This window comes from Monodon monoceros, unplaced genomic scaffold (assembly GCF_005190385.1).
Source record: "Monodon monoceros isolate NGI ecotype Baffin Bay Population unplaced genomic scaffold, NGI_Narwhal_1 Super_Scaffold_3, whole genome shotgun sequence".
NCBI classification, from domain to species: domain Eukaryota; kingdom Metazoa; phylum Chordata; class Mammalia; order Artiodactyla; family Monodontidae; genus Monodon; species Monodon monoceros.
This window is the reverse complement of record NW_021703780.1, coordinates 68,811,033-68,826,494: the sequence shown is the minus strand read 5'-3', so window position 1 is coordinate 68,826,494 and position 15,462 is coordinate 68,811,033. Positions and strand designations below refer to the sequence as shown.

The 15,462-nt window shown below is 43.7% G+C and overlaps 1 protein-coding gene across 1 annotated transcript in view; it reads right to left on the bottom strand.

Annotated features, from left to right (window-relative positions):
• The window catches only part of CACNA2D3 (calcium voltage-gated channel auxiliary subunit alpha2delta 3), a 781,826-nt gene that overhangs the window by 59,087 nt on the left and 707,277 nt on the right, over window positions 1-15,462 (bottom strand). The window contains exons 31-32 of the mRNA XM_029243037.1: window positions 13,541-13,611; window positions 1,187-1,262 (exon numbers count right to left, since the gene is read on the bottom strand). Of these exons, the coding sequence (XP_029098870.1) occupies window positions 1,187-1,262; window positions 13,541-13,611 (147 nt within the window). The remainder of the gene's footprint in view (window positions 1-1,186; window positions 1,263-13,540; window positions 13,612-15,462) is intronic.

The following is a 15,462-nucleotide window of genomic DNA, read 5'->3' as shown; positions in this document are numbered from 1 at the left end:
GGGGGGGTGGCGGGGGTGTGTGTGGAGGGGGGCTTGGCTGCGTCAGTGGGAGGAGGATACTCAAGCATTCCCTGCCAGATGCCGGCTCAATGCAGGGTAAACAAAGGGATTATGTAAATACAGGATTAAAAAATTTTAATGCACATTAGCATTCAGAAGGGTAAAGCCATTGAGCTCTTAAGCCTAATGATAAAAACATATCTTGGGAACACTTTAAGTCTGGAAATACTCATGCTAAGGCTAGGGAAGCTGGGTTTGGAAATATGTATTGATTCTCACTAAAAAGTGGTATTTTTCAAATCGTCCCATTTTTAGTTCCTAGTTGCCTCTCAGAAATGTCCCAGCTCAGAATCATTCCTTGCCCTCTTAGTATAGGAGAACCGTGTTAAATATTTGGTTTTTAAATAATCCCCTCGCAAGATCTTACATCTGTAAATGAGAAGGTGTATATTTATATTTTAAAACCAAAACGGCTCTTAAATTTTGTGCTTCAAACCAAATTTTAGGTTGATTTTTTGGAATTTACAAAATGATAACATGTAAGGGTTACATTTACACCCATATGTCAGACTATGTTGAAGTATCCGTATCTGTTTTTTCTGTGTTTTCAAGTTATTGGTGACCAAATTTATATTGCTTGCACATTGTAAATTATATTTTTAAACTGGGGGTAAATTGTCACAGTTAATTTCTGGTGATCTGAAAGCCAGTTTCTAATGATACAAAGCTATGTTGATTGATCCTCAACTGTGACATGGATGGAATCAGCTCCAGGGAAAATGATGTTAAAAGCAGCAGCATGATTAGAGCAGAGAATCTCTAATCAAACTGTGAATTTGGGCATAGGCTAACATCTCTATTACAAACTAAAAGGAAGGTTTCTGTTGAACCAAACCAAATTCTCTTTTATTTGAGAATGAGGGAATTGACAAAACTTCTCCCCTTTTCTATCCATCAAAAGGATGTGGGGTTGCTGCATTAATCCATCAAATACTTTAGACCTGTTTATCATACACACAATCACTGGATTTGGGTTTAAACAGAAGTGATCTTCTTGACTTGACACATTTAAATATTCATGGTTTTGAAACAGATAAACTTGATGACTCCAAAGAAAAAGATATGCTCACATGCAGGGACAGACAAAAACATGCAGTTGTTTTCTGAGTGACTGCACTGTACTTACATCCAGTAGACCATGGGCACCATCGCTGCTCTCCTTGTTGGCCCTGCACATGGCTTGATAGTCATAAAGGGTAATTCTATAGAAGAGAATGGAAAGGAGCTTCACTAAATGGGAAAACACGAGAACCAAATGATGCTGTGGACCAACCAGCAAGGTGAACAGTCACTAACACCACCAGCCAGTGCAGCAGTGACAAGCACAAGTCAAGGCAGGCCTAACAAGGGTGACAAGCAAGGGACACAGCAAAGTCCAGGACTGGAGACACAGTCATGTCACACTTGGAACTTAAAGAATAAAGGGAATAAAGGTACCGTTGGGATGGAGGGCTGGGAGAAGAAACCCCCCAACTTGACCAAATAGTCATTTTGGTTTGAACAACGATGACTTGCATGGACCAGGATACTCCAAAGAAAGATGCTCTTTTAAACTGAATTCTGGGCCCCTGATGAAATCCACATGGACCATGTCTGCAAGGTCAAGGAGAGCTGGGAAGGGCCACTTTGAGTTAAGAAATGGCAGGATCCTCTGTCTCTTTTAAGCACTAGGAAATAGGCTTGGACCAAGATAAAGCCAGCACTTTGACAATTTGTTGGAAACCAGCTTGACTCATTGGTTGTTAACCCCCCTTCCATTACCACCACCATGGTAGTGAATATATGTATACTCACTACTAAGTATGCTTTCGAAAACAGCGCAGTTTATGAAACAGGAAAATGGACGTCTTTTTCTCCCTTGGTGATAACAATACAGCTCTCCTCCCAGTTATGATCTTTACTCACTTGCAAAGATGTTTTACTTTATAATTTTTACAGATATTTTAGTTTCCTATTAACACTTTTACAAAGTAAAAAAGAATGGCAATTTCCAGCAGCAACTTAAGAGCTTTTAGATGGAGCGAACACTTTATCCCAAAGGAGACGGGCATTTCGTCCCTCCCCCAAGCTCCTCTTCCCACTATTCCTGGCCCCCCAAAGGAGAGACACTTAAAGTCCAGCCTGAGCTATGTTAACAGCTACCAGATGACATGTTAATACTGTAATACATGAACTTCTCAATGACTGGAAGGAATTCTCCCTACAGGAATACCTTTCTGAAATAATACAGTGCGTAATATGAAGCATACTTAACACTGTGCTGGAAATGTACACTAGAATAGAAGTTCCATGCTGCAGGACTGGGGTTGGATCTGTTTCACACCTAGCACAGCAACCAGTATGGAGAAGGTGTTCCAATTTAAAAGGTTGAATGCATGAATGATTGCCTGATTGCATGAATCTTGAATAGTCGATGACACAGCTGAGACTGAAGAGGTCAACTGCAAAATGTGATGTGAAGGCTTTCCCCTCTAGACAATAAATTAGAGATATCACACACATGGATTAAACCAAAGAGCATCTATGGGCACCAAGTAGAAAACTGACCATTTGACCAAATTGAGATGGAAACCAGCTCCTGACCAGCACCACACAGGCATTATAGGCAGCAAAGCCCAAGAGGGTACCAGTGTCACACAATCTCCTGGCAAGTCCCCCAAAGCCCCTTCCTCTTCAGGACATTTCTAGTCTTGCTGACTGTCCTCTGGCTTTTTTCCTCCCAGCAGATGCAAGCAGAACCAGTGTATACTGAGACAGAAATGAAGACTATGAACCAGCCAAGTGTCTGGCTCAGGGAACTCCCTGAACAAACTTCTCACAGAAACGCTCATCATTGACGCAGCCCTGACACGAATTCAGCCACAAAATCAACTACAGGCTAGGATGGACAAGTCTAATTGGCCCCTGACTGGCCTACCACGTCACAGTCTGCATCCTCAACAGCGGATTTCGGCAGGTGCCCCGGAAGGGCTTTCTAGGATTTGGCAAGAATTATCATTAGCTTTATCCTTTTCCTACTGCCCAACTCTATCTCTGCAGCTGGAATTTGGGTCAGAGCTGGTGAGAGGCAGCATGGGTTGAGTGGAACCTGAGTGTGTTTGGGGTCTTGTAGACATGGATGCAGTGTGGCCTTGGCTTAAGAGGTCGGTTCTGCCATTTATAATAGCAGGTTGCTTCTGAGGCTTTATTTTTTCATTTATAACGTGACTTCCAGAGATGTTCTCAGATTTAACTAATCAGTCATGTGAAAGTATACTGAAATATACTATGCAATGTGCTAGCCTTGTTATGACAGAAGGCCTAATTTTGTTCTTTGCTAGATTTTTGACTCTTAAAGCTACACTATTCCCAAAGGCCCAAGTGACTGGTAGTGTGACTTAATGATTAGCAAGCTAGCTTTGAAGTCAGTGACCCGAGCTCAAATCCTAACTCACCCACTTATTACAATTCTTTTTAAGCCTCTTTGTGCCTCAGTTTCCTCATCTATAAAATAGTGAGAATAATGGCTGCCTTATAGGGTGGTCGTGAGGATTAAATGAGATTATACACATGTACTGCCTTTAGCACAGTGCCTAGTACAGAGGAAGCATTCAACAGAAGGCAGGGCTGCAGCTGCTGTTATAACTTATTAGTCTGGTTTTCACTGCCATTATTAATTAATGCGGGTGGTGTTAAATGCATTGGGAATTGACTCAGGCTTCACCCAGCTGGCTGGAGGATGGGTAGGCCTCCTGGTTTTCTTAGCTCATTGGCATATACGATGCAATGTAAAATCCACACTTCTTACTGAAGTAACAGACACCTTCAGAAGTCATGCTGGGGTTATCAGCAGGTGATGCGGCAACTTCTGTCCATGAGCTTCACAGCTGAGGACAGGGTAACAACAGCTAATGTCTACTGAAGTCTATTTAGCAACTGTGAGTAAGGTACTCTTCTAAGCATGCTCCTACAGGACAGATTCTCATCATCCCCATTTCACACAGGGGCAAACCAAGTCTCGGCTAGCCTAAAGAGGTGCCCAAGTTCACACACCTAACAAGTGGCAGAGCCAGAATTAGGTGGGGGTCATGCTGAATCCACCTCACTCTGCCTTCTGCTCAGTAGCAGGTTCTAGGAAATGCTTAGAATTCAGCCCTGTGCCCCATCCCAGAGTCTTATTGGAATGTCACAGGGAATGCTACCCAAGATAGGGTCTCATAATCAATATCCAGAATCAACTTCCAACCCAAGCTGAGGTGCTGTGATGGGGTCACCAGATGAGGCTGGACTAGCTGGCCAGGCTAGTGAGAGCCCCCTGCCATGGTAACCACCATGACAAACAGATGGCTGGAAGCTCAGGATTCTCCTGGGATCATTTTTAAAGGCTCCAGTTTACTTGTTGGGTCCAAACTCAATTGCTCTAGGGCAGCTTCCAGGCCAGGGTTCCTGCCTTTCATTTCACAAATAAGCTTTCCTGATCTGATTACCACTGAGGAGGTTACAAAACAAACCTTCTCTCTCTTCTCCATGCTTAGGCAGCTTTAACTAGATGTTGCAGAAAGAGAGACTTCCAGATTGTTGCCCTTTTTGAAGTGATTTTGTTACTGTTTTAAATAACTCCGTTTTGTGGCTACCTGCATCCTGTTCGGCTGATTATAGGTAGAGAACGTGATAATTGCCTGCTTTCTTTCGGGTCTAAAATAAGCCCCCCGAGCGTCTCGTGCCCAGCCCAAGATTGCTGCTGCCCTGCTGCACTCAGCAGCAGGAGTTTACTCTTCTTACAGATAACATGCCTTAATCCCCATGACGTCACCACCAGGCCACGGCAACCGCGGGCTGCTGGGGAGACCTTATCACTAACACCTCTGTGCTCCCCAGATGGGTCTCTTTGAAACTTTGACAGAAGGCACATACAGTCTCTGAAGAAGAAACCCAAAGCAATGCAAACCAAGCATGGGCAACCCTATGTATCCTGTACTAGGTAGAGTCTTGGGTGTCAGGCTCGTGACATTAGGAATTGCTTAAATCCATTTTGCTGATTCTTCTCTTTTCCAACTAGACAAAAATCACGACCAAGAAAAAGATTTCTTCTAAAAATTAGAAGGTTGAATTTCAAAGGCATGAGTTCAGCTAATTTAAGCTCATTAGTAACAGTGGGGACCAGCATTTATTAAACACCTACTTTGTGCCCATGAGGCCAGGTACATTACCTGCAACGACTCTAACTCACTTTGGCTAAAAATTTGCCTCAAAACCAGTCTTGAAACAGCTTAATGTTTGCAAATATGGCCCTAAAACAGGACAGGGAGGCATCTGACATGGAGACCCGCCGAGGGACATATTTAAGCAATTTTGAATCAAAAAGTATGAGAAGCAAAAGTGACTCACTAGGGTAGCATGTAAAAATATGTATCCTTTGTTGAGCTATAAAATGTGTTCTCTGGGGCAGTTTTCAACTTGCAAGTGTCAGGGCATGGAGCAAGAACACAGGAAATTCTAAACAAAGGGATTGTCACCATGGGAAGTTTACTCATTCATACATCTTAGACAGCCAGGAGAATGGAAAGCTCAGTCTGTTCCATCTGAACACTAATAGTAGATCCAGAAGGAGCTCTCCCGTCTCTCCTTTTTGCCTTGGTGGCCAATCTCTTCTTACAGAGATTGTACTGTTCTTTATGATCAACACAGCACATCTAACGCAGCAGAGGTGGTGAGTTGAAGCTGCCTTTGAACGCTCTGATGGAAAATCGCTAAAATAAATCTAGTTAATGAGCACCCATCATTACAAGAGAATAAGTGCCATAAGGCTACACCAGCTGGAAGCCCAGCACCTAGGGTATTGGGGCCACTCAGGGTCCAGTGCAGAACCCTGAGAGGGGAGCCTCACTCATTCTATAGATTAAGGCAGAGGGTCTATCAGCCCCAAATGCTTTTCATCAACAGGTGCTGAGACTATAAAAAGAAACAAAGTCGCAGATACTGGCCACATCAACATCTCACCCAGGTAATAAAAGCAGTAACAATAAGAAATAATCGATTACTTTCTGCCAGTCAAGTATTATCTCTGATGTCAAGGGCATGGAGAGGAAACTAAGGCTCAGGAGGTGAAGTCACTGTGGCTCTCCCAGCCAAATTTGCTTCAATCCTGGGGCACAGGATAACATGCACAGGTGCCTAGTAGGTGCACCTAGCCAGTGGCTTGTCTGCCCATTCAACTACGCCTTCCATGAATATTAGCTTTCCGTGTTAAACTGAAGGGGAAAATGCAATTATGATTAATCCCACGTAGAAAAGGCTAAATTTCTTTTGCTTCTTTGTTTGAGTAAGATATAGAAGGAAACAGCTAAATTCTGCTTGGGGAATGAGTGAATGCAAAACCCACTTGAGGCAGGAAACTTGGATGCTAGAGGAGCATCCTTGGGCTCTGCCAAATGCCTGGCGCCATGTGTACATTTCACAACAACTGCAGCATGGTAATGCCTGAGTTGCGCTTAGCACAGTGTGGGGCACACAACTGAGGCTCAGGATGTTAGAACCTAGGGATGTTGGTGTTGCCAGTGTCATTACTATTAGTCAAACCCAACAGGTGTTATCGAGTGCTCCTGCTGTCATTGCCTGGGGTCAGACATCATTGACAGATGCATTAGATGGTGGCTATGACCATTTGTGTTCAGGACTGCACGGGCATGTGGGGCGTGGAGAAAACTAGGAGTTAGGAATATAGCGTCATCTCTGGAAGGGTTTCAAAGTGGATGTCACAGGAAGCAGGATTCAATAGTTAGAGGACTTGGGTGGTCTGAAGCAAACTGGGGCACGATGGATGTGGCAGAGGCTATCATAGTCTCCCGACAGCCATTCTCCTCTCGCAATGAGCAGAACACCGACTTTTTGATATGCACATTTCCCAGGTTCTTTTGTAGGTAGGTGAGGCCACGTGATTAAGCAGCAGTATTATATGGAAGCAAAAGTATTATATGGGAGTAAGTACTTAAATAAAGAAAGAAATTTTAAAAAGGAATTTTACTTGGCCTTTTGGACCTCCTAGAATCCTCCTGCCAGCCTAGTTTGCAGAACTAATGTCTGCAGCTCAGCAGCTGTCTTGGATCATGAGGTAATCTTGACTTTAAAAGCCAACTTAGAAGGAGGTAAAGGAAAAAAAAGATGTGGTCATGTGTCCATGATGACAACATGAGGCCCCCAAATTAGTATTTTCAGACTTCCTTCACATAAAAGAGAAAAAGACTCCTATGTTCTTTCACACTTTGTTATTTTGGAATTTCCTATTATTTCTAGTAGAACCAACTACTAACCAATACATTGGACTTCAAGTTTGAAAGACTTTTACTTTCTCTCAAAGCAAAACAAGCATGAATATGAACAAATATCCCTGCAGAGAATACTTTAGTCTTCTCCAGCTATGGGAAAAGATGAGTGGTGACCAGGAAAACATGGTCTAGAATCTAGAATCCAAGAGACACGAGTTCAAATTCCATCTCCCCACACACTACTGTGGGTGAATTTGAACAAGTTACTAAAACACTTGAAGCCTCCACTTCCAGTTCCTCTTTTGTCAAATGGCAAAAATGATAGTAGGTATTTCATGGATTTGCCATGAGGATAGGTAATGCATGCAAACTGCTTGGAATAATGCCTTGCCTATACAGTTGACCCTTGAACAGTGTAGGGGTTAGGGAGCTGACCCTCATGCAGTCAAAAATCCGAGTACAATTTGCCCTCTGTAAACAGTTTCTTCATATCCACGGTTCCATATCCACAGATTCAACCAACCACAGACCGTGTAGCACTTCAGTATTTACGATTTAAAAAATCCGTGTATAAGTGGACCCCCACAGTTCAAACCTGTGTTGTTCAAGGCTCAACTGCAATTATTCAATAATGAGACTGCAATAATTCAATAAATGAGACCTGCTGCTATTATGATGTAGATGACGGTGGCTATTGTTATTGTTGTAATTGGGGATCCTCAAGCAGCAGCTTTAGGGTTTTAAAGAGCAGTCCATTGGAATCCCCATGTTTCTGCATTCCAGAAAGTTTGGCCCAGAAACACACTTGTCCAAGCCAATCCGTCTTCTTGTTCCCTTCAATGCCACCTCTGACAAAGCATACTTCAGTGGACACAGTCAGGTCAACAGGAAGCCAAGAAGCCATTACATTCCTTACATGAGTTGTTGAGTATTAGACATCGGTGGAACAGTCGGTATTAGAGCAGCCATCCAAACATAACAGACTTCTCCTCTAACACTCTCTGGATTCCAAGGCCAGGGCATTCGCTGAAATGTAACGCAATCACCAAAGACAGGGAAAGCTCCAGTCACCCGCCATGGAGCCAGTGCAGTTCCATCATATGGAGACAGGGGTAGAAATGGTCCAAGTCTTGAATCCTACCTGACGAGACACCTTTTTAGAAAGGCAATTTAGAAGGAGCCACCAGAGGGAATTCTACACAAGTTGACTATGTTAATGAATGTGTAGGGGGTGAGGTGAGGGGGATGTTCACCAGGCCCCGCAGGGAAAATACGAATGGCCTTGGAGGGGTGAAAGCTCAGGCATGCTGCGCCACGCACATAAAACAAACAAAACAGAACAAAACGGAAGAGACACAACCAAGAGGGATAGGAATTCTCAGTAGCTCCCAAAGCAAAAACAAATTATTAGCAAGCAGTTAGTTTCTCTGCAAGTCAAGGGCCAGGTGTGCCCCATGGGTCTTTCCTTCCTCGATCTTACTTAAATACACAAAGAACAAGGGAAGACCCTTTGGCAGAAACCACAAGGATATTTGGTAAAAGCATGCATTATTCCACCTAACCCTCACTGCAGGTACGAAAATCACTCTTTCAATTTCATTTTGCTACAGAGAAAACTGAAATTATGGAGTTAAAGTTGCCAAAAGTCAGGCAAGTTCGAAGTTGGGCAGCACCTAGACTGGCACCTGGTGCGTTTAACTTAGTATTTCTTGACCCTGACTGCACGTGAGAATCACATGGATGCTTTTAAAAAACATAAAAAAAAAAAAAAAAGCATAAATGCCTGGGCTCCGTCTCCAGACAAATCTAATATGAATCTCTTGGGGAACAGCTGGAGCATGGGTGTGTTTTAAGAGCTCTCCAGGGGTGCTAGCTGAGTCCAAGCCCACAGGCCCACGCCCAACACTATGGCTGCTGTGCAGTAACTACCTTTTGGGGGTCATTAGTGATTTAAAAAAGAAGAGAAGAAAATTAAAAAAAAAAAAAAGATTTCAGACATTTGGAGCTCTTACCCAAGAGCTAATCTTACCTCCTGTTTGTAGTAGCTTTGCAATTTGCAAAGCATTTTCACTTCTCTTATTTCAGGTGATTCTCACAAAATCCCATCTCACCAAAATTCCTATTTTGGTGGCAAAGAAACTGAGGCCCAGAGAAATTGAGGAATCTGTCCACGGCCACACAGTGGCCATCCTGAGGCTCAACCTGAAGTCTTCATATTTCAAGTCCAGTATATCAAAGAGGCCCTATCAGGAATCTTGGACTCTGCTATGACCAGCTATATATATTTTTTCTCACTTTTCCCTGGATATTTGACATTGAGTTCCATCACTGGGGGCAAGAAGGGGTGGTGAAATAAATGAATTACTGTATAATAAAAAATATTTTGAAACTAGATTTTCTCTTAGTATTGTGAGAAGGGCAAAGTCACTGCCAAGGCCAGCAAGGAGAGCCATGGACTGTGGCTTTTGAGAAATATGAATACAAGGCTCTTACTGGACACGAACTTGAGTTAAAAGAGAAAAGCAGCTAAAATGAAAAGCCCTAAATGAGTCCGGGCCACTTAGGGAGTCCATTTACTTTCCATGGTAAGAATAAAAATGCATTTCAAGTCCTCTGTTTGAAACACAAAAAGCTGACCTGGAATATGGTATCTTATGAGAAAATATCTTATGGTATCTTATGAGAAAATATGTGAAGCCTGGGGACATGGCTTTGGTTTAAGAATTTATCAACTTCAGTTAAAAGAAATCTGGGTGATCTTATCACTCGGCTGGCCTCCATCCTGAAAGTTCTGTTTGCCCACATAAGTCACTGCTGGGCCAACATCCTCCTTGGCTATCCTTCACTTTGTCTCAAACAAAACTGAAGGAAGTTCCATGCACTACACAATGTTACTGTACATAGAACCAGGTAAAGGGGAGAGGCTAGAAAATTCTCCCTGTGCTTAGACTGCAGGATGTTTGAATCCAGCTCCGTTACACAGAGACAAGTTCTTAACCTTTCCAAGCTCCATTATTTCCATCTATCAAATAGGTATATATATACCCAGATCCAGCTTCATGGGCACGTGGCCTGTGTAACTGGACAGAACCCTGCACTTAGAAGGGCTGCGTGCTTTGTTTAATGCTCTGCTGTTGCCATCTTGAAACTCTCAATAATTTTTGAGCAAGGGGCACCACATTTTCATTTTGCACTGGTCCTGTTTATACCTGTCTCACAAGTTTTTGGAAAGGACTGCAAGAAGTAAGATCTGAAGTTGCAAACTAGGTCTGGTATGTGGTAGGTGCTCTGGGAAGGTAGCCACTGCTACCTTCATTATTTTCACATTGCTGAGGCTATTGGTATGTTATTTGGCCCTGGGCACTATGTCATCTGTAAGTTGGATGGACAGAGTCAAGTCAGAGACTCAGCCTAAGTGACCAAGAGTGACCACTTCACCTCTTAGATGGTTTGCACATGCTGCTGAAGAACTTTCTCAAAGCTCCCTCAAGTTGGTAATTTGTTCACACAAGTCAGTTCACACAAATTCTCTTCGTCCCACATGGCACTGTAGATGCACAAGTGGATGTTCTTTCCCTCTGATGGCACCTAAGTAGAATGGCCATCGGGTCACCAGGTAAGTGGCCAAAACAATCAAGGAAAGAGTCCATGCCAAGTAGGCAAGCATCGCCTTGCTTTAGAGAGAGAGGCAGTGACTATGGTCCACTGGACAGAGAGATAAAAGGGAGGTTGATAAAGAGAGATGGTGTTCTTTACTTTGAGCTCTGTCTTTCTGAAGAAGATGGTTTGTAGGGCTCTTGTGTATGAAAGGCGTTTCTTTAGAAATGGGTGTAAGCAGACCAAATTAAGAAACTTTGTGCCAGGTTGCAGTGTTCAATATGCTGAGATGAGATGACTGCTACATGAATGGATCCTGAGCTTTACCAGGGCTCAGCCATGTCACCAAAGCAACTTAACCTCCATGTATCCTGTGTTTGGGGGTGGAGTACAGTTTAACATGGTGCCTGACATCTGTCCCAGGGCACTGTTACTTTTGGCTACATCCTTTCAGTGCTTCTGAAATACAGATCTGCTCTAAATAAAAGGACTGTCAACCTTATTTTCTGAGTAAACATGCTGGAAAGGGCAAGGGCTTGAATGTCTGAGTTCCAGGAGGACCTCAGTACCCCAACACTGGATGGATACCCCATCACCAGGTGTCATGGGAAGCCCATTGCGAAATGTGTGAATGTAAAATTAAAAAAAAAGCATCACCTGGTGCCAAGTAAAAAGCTAAGTCAAAAATCCACAACAACAAAAATCATAGCAGCAGCTAGCAATTACTGAGCCCTTAATATATGCCAGGCACTGTGTCAGAACTTTATGCTTATTATTATCTCATTAACTCTGGCAGCAACCTTTGCAAGTAATTATTACCATCATCTTCATTTTCCACGTAAGGAAACCAAAGCTTGGGGAGGTAACATGACTTATTCTAAGTCATGCAGCTAGTAAATGTCAGAGCCTGGATTTGAACCCAATCCATCTGACTCCCAAACCCAAACTCTCATTGCTGTCCTGGCCTCATGAGGGGGCCTTTCAAAGAAGCCTAGGAGGTTTGTCAAGTAATTCCCAAATGACAACAGTTGCTGTTAAAATTTAGTAGAGAGTCCCAGCACTCCTCTTTTCTCAAATATGCTAGCTGCTCCTGTGAAAGTTCTAAATTCATGTCAACTATATTTCACCCACATTAAGGAGAAGTCTAGGAATTTAAAATTCTGCTACAACCTTTTTCTTTCTCCCACCAAACTGTTTGAAAGGAATATCTAAGAGGGAAGAGGAAAAAAAAAAAGTCATTTTGTTAAAAAAGTTGAAAAATATGCTTTCAAATGAGAAACATGTGTGTGCTCATTCTTCCTCTTTTGTCTCTCCCTACCCCCACCAAGTTGAAAACAAGCTAACACAATACAAATGTACATATCCACATAAAGATACAAGAAACCAGTGGTGCCCTGGATGGCAGACAGTCCAGCAGAGCAACCCGAGCCCAGCTCCAAGCCCAGTTTTCAAGCTTATGTACAATGACTCCTGGCAAAAGAAGGGAAAAAATGTACTTGAATTTTAAAGAGGGAATCGAGCAGGGGTGAACACTCAGGCAGGCTGGAGAGCAAGTGTGTCAGAGATTGCAGAAGTGCTGGAGTCATGCCATTTAAAAATATCATTTCTTGTTTCCTTGTTTCTGGCACAAACAAGCTACGGAATCTCAAAAATTGGGTCATCATTTTTGAATTCCCTGCTTTCAGCACAGCACTCAGTTGGTCTTATTGACTAGCTTAAAAGTCTGATTTCCTGAGCTAACACTTCCTGGCCATTCAGCTGCGGGGGGGCGGGGTAATAAATTGGGGGGACTGTCTTTCCCACTGGCAACCAATGTGCAATAGTTCTCACAGGTGAGCCTAGGTCCATCCTTGCATTTCCTGATATCATATATTTAACAGCATCATATATGTCCAGGAAAGCACCACTAATAGACCACCATTCTCCCTGGGAGGCCAAGGGAGGGAGACAGGTTGACTCCTGGGGGTACAAAACTGGCCTCCTGATCTCGCAGGGTGATGATCTTTCTCATTGGCTTTGATGTTCCCAAAAGCGTGGCTGGCTTGCCCACGGGGGACGCGGGGCTGTGAGGAAATCATCCTATACGAGCTTCACTTAGGGTCAACAAGAGCCCTCACAACTCAATGGAGTGGTCCCTACCACCAATTTTAGCAATTCTAGCAACAGATTTAAACTTACCTCCATCTGGGAGCAGGTTCTGTGAACTTTTACATGATTTTCTAAAATTATATCGAGCCTCTAAACATCACTTCCCATCCCTGAGTTCCAGATTTCTAGCAAGCTGCCCCAGTTTGTCAGTGTGAGACAAGACACCCTCCTCCTCCTTTTGACCAGGTGAAAATGCTTCCTACTTCTCTGCAATCACTTGTTTCAGACCAACATAATCACCTCCCAGTGCAGGCTCTGACTTCAGGACCAGACTCTAATAAATGCTACGCTAAGGGAACAGGGAATGCATTGTGAGCTGAGTTTCTGAGACTCTTAACACTCATGCAAAAGGCATCGAATTTCAGAAGATCTTCTGGAGCATGAACACAGTCATGGGGTCAAGTCTGGGCTTGCTTTATTTGACCTTGGTTTGTTTTATTTTATTTAGGCAAACTTTCTCGGGGGACGCAAGGAACCATAAAATCCCTTACCTTTTAAAGGAGCCCATTGTTAACAATTTGTTCATCACAGCTCCCTCCACCTCACCAAAAAAGTCTCCAGTCTGCAGGGAAGAAAAGAAGACCCATGAGGAAGTGTAGATAAATAATGTGCCCAAACACCAGAGAAGAAATAAAAACGGACACACTCTGTGTCCTGGAGCTGACAGGGGCAAAGAGCAGGTTTTCAGGACTACTGTTACATAACAGCGGAAAAGGTCTTAATAGTCATGAGAAGTTATGGGATTACAGAGCAAACTAATAAGCAGATGTGAATATTCCAAATACATGGCAGGGGCGAGGGGGCGGGGTAAGGGTGACATTGCATAACACGTGCTGAGTGTTGTAATTAAAACACACATGCACACGTGTGCACACACATGCACACAAGCACACACGCATGCACCATTACTCTTGGATGGAGGGAGTAGGCATTAATCTGCTCTCAATCCCTTGTGATTAAAACACTACTTCATACAGACAGAAACAGGCTGTGAAAGGGCTTCCTAAGCAGTAATAAAAAGAATTGTTTATAATTCCTAAATGACCTGTTTAGGGATATATAGCAGTCTTCTTCATCGGCTCTATAAATTTCCTACAGCAGAGAATATGTCCTTTCTCTAAATTACTTTCTGAGGAACACCCTCATTTTGTCCATAGGCAGTTAATATGTTGACCAAGAATGAAGCTGTCCAGCCCTGCGAAAAGAAGGCTTGGCCAATCAGACTTCCAATGGCCAACCCCAGCTCTGGGGCTGTCTTCAGGGCACTGGAGGCCTACCAGTCCTTCCCCAGCACCAGGCTGATGCTCCTGCAAGTCCAGGTCTTGGTGCTGGCCGAGATTTGCCAACTCTGAATGGTGGAAGGAAGGATTAACATCCTCGGGCATCCCTCCAGATTCCTGGAGCCACTATCATCAGTGTCCCAAGGGGGAGGGTGTATCCAATACAGCAGAACAGAGCTTGGAGCAACAGCCTTCCTCTGCCAACACCCTGGAAGGGGCCAGTGTAGATCAGTAGAGAATCCCCATCTGTACTGTGGGTGCTCTGAGGATTTATAGCTTATGTGGAGGTGGGTGGACGGCATTACACTCAGAGCCCAAATTATATAAATTCCATAGGCTTTGTATGATATTAACTAAATCCTGATTCCATTACAATGCAGTGACCTCAACAAGGCTCCTAGGAGTTTTCAGGCAGAAAGGCACAGACAGACTTCGCCAAAAAGTCAGAAAAGAGAGGAGGAAAGAAGGAAATGACATTTTCACTGACTGAAGGTCAAGCATTGCCTTTTTCACTCCAGGGACACTTGAACATTTGGCAAACTCTGTGGGTATGTGCTGCCGCTGGGAGCAAGAAGGACATTTGCATTTCTTGTGTGTAAATATGCCAGTATCAATGGAACTGGTTGTAAGATGAAGAAGAATTAGCCTAATTGGAGTACAGGAAACCAGACATCAAACAAGCTGAGGCAGGGCAGGCCCACAGGCTCCCTGGGCTATTCTATCCAGAAATGAAGCATGGATCAGGACCCACATGTAGTGGCCATGGCTTGGGAAAGGGTCACTATTTCAGTGGTTTACTTTGTTGGTTGGTCCAAGAATCACCACTGGAAGACATCATCATGTCCTTCCTCCCCCAGGATCAGGTTCCCACCCTCAGCCCTCCATGATTACGGCAGGATGACAGAGCTTCTCCTCACAGGGGACTGATTTGGTTTCTCACTCCTCCCAGACACATGGGTATATTACTATAGGCCTATGGCCAGTCCTGCTCCCAAGAGACTGGCCTTGTTTCATGGGCTCACCTTTCCTATCCAATGTCCATCAAATGTCCAACATCCAGTGATGTCCAGCATCTGAGGAGACCGTGTATGCACAGCTTGAGTCTCAACTGTGTAACTGTCACCCACCAAAGG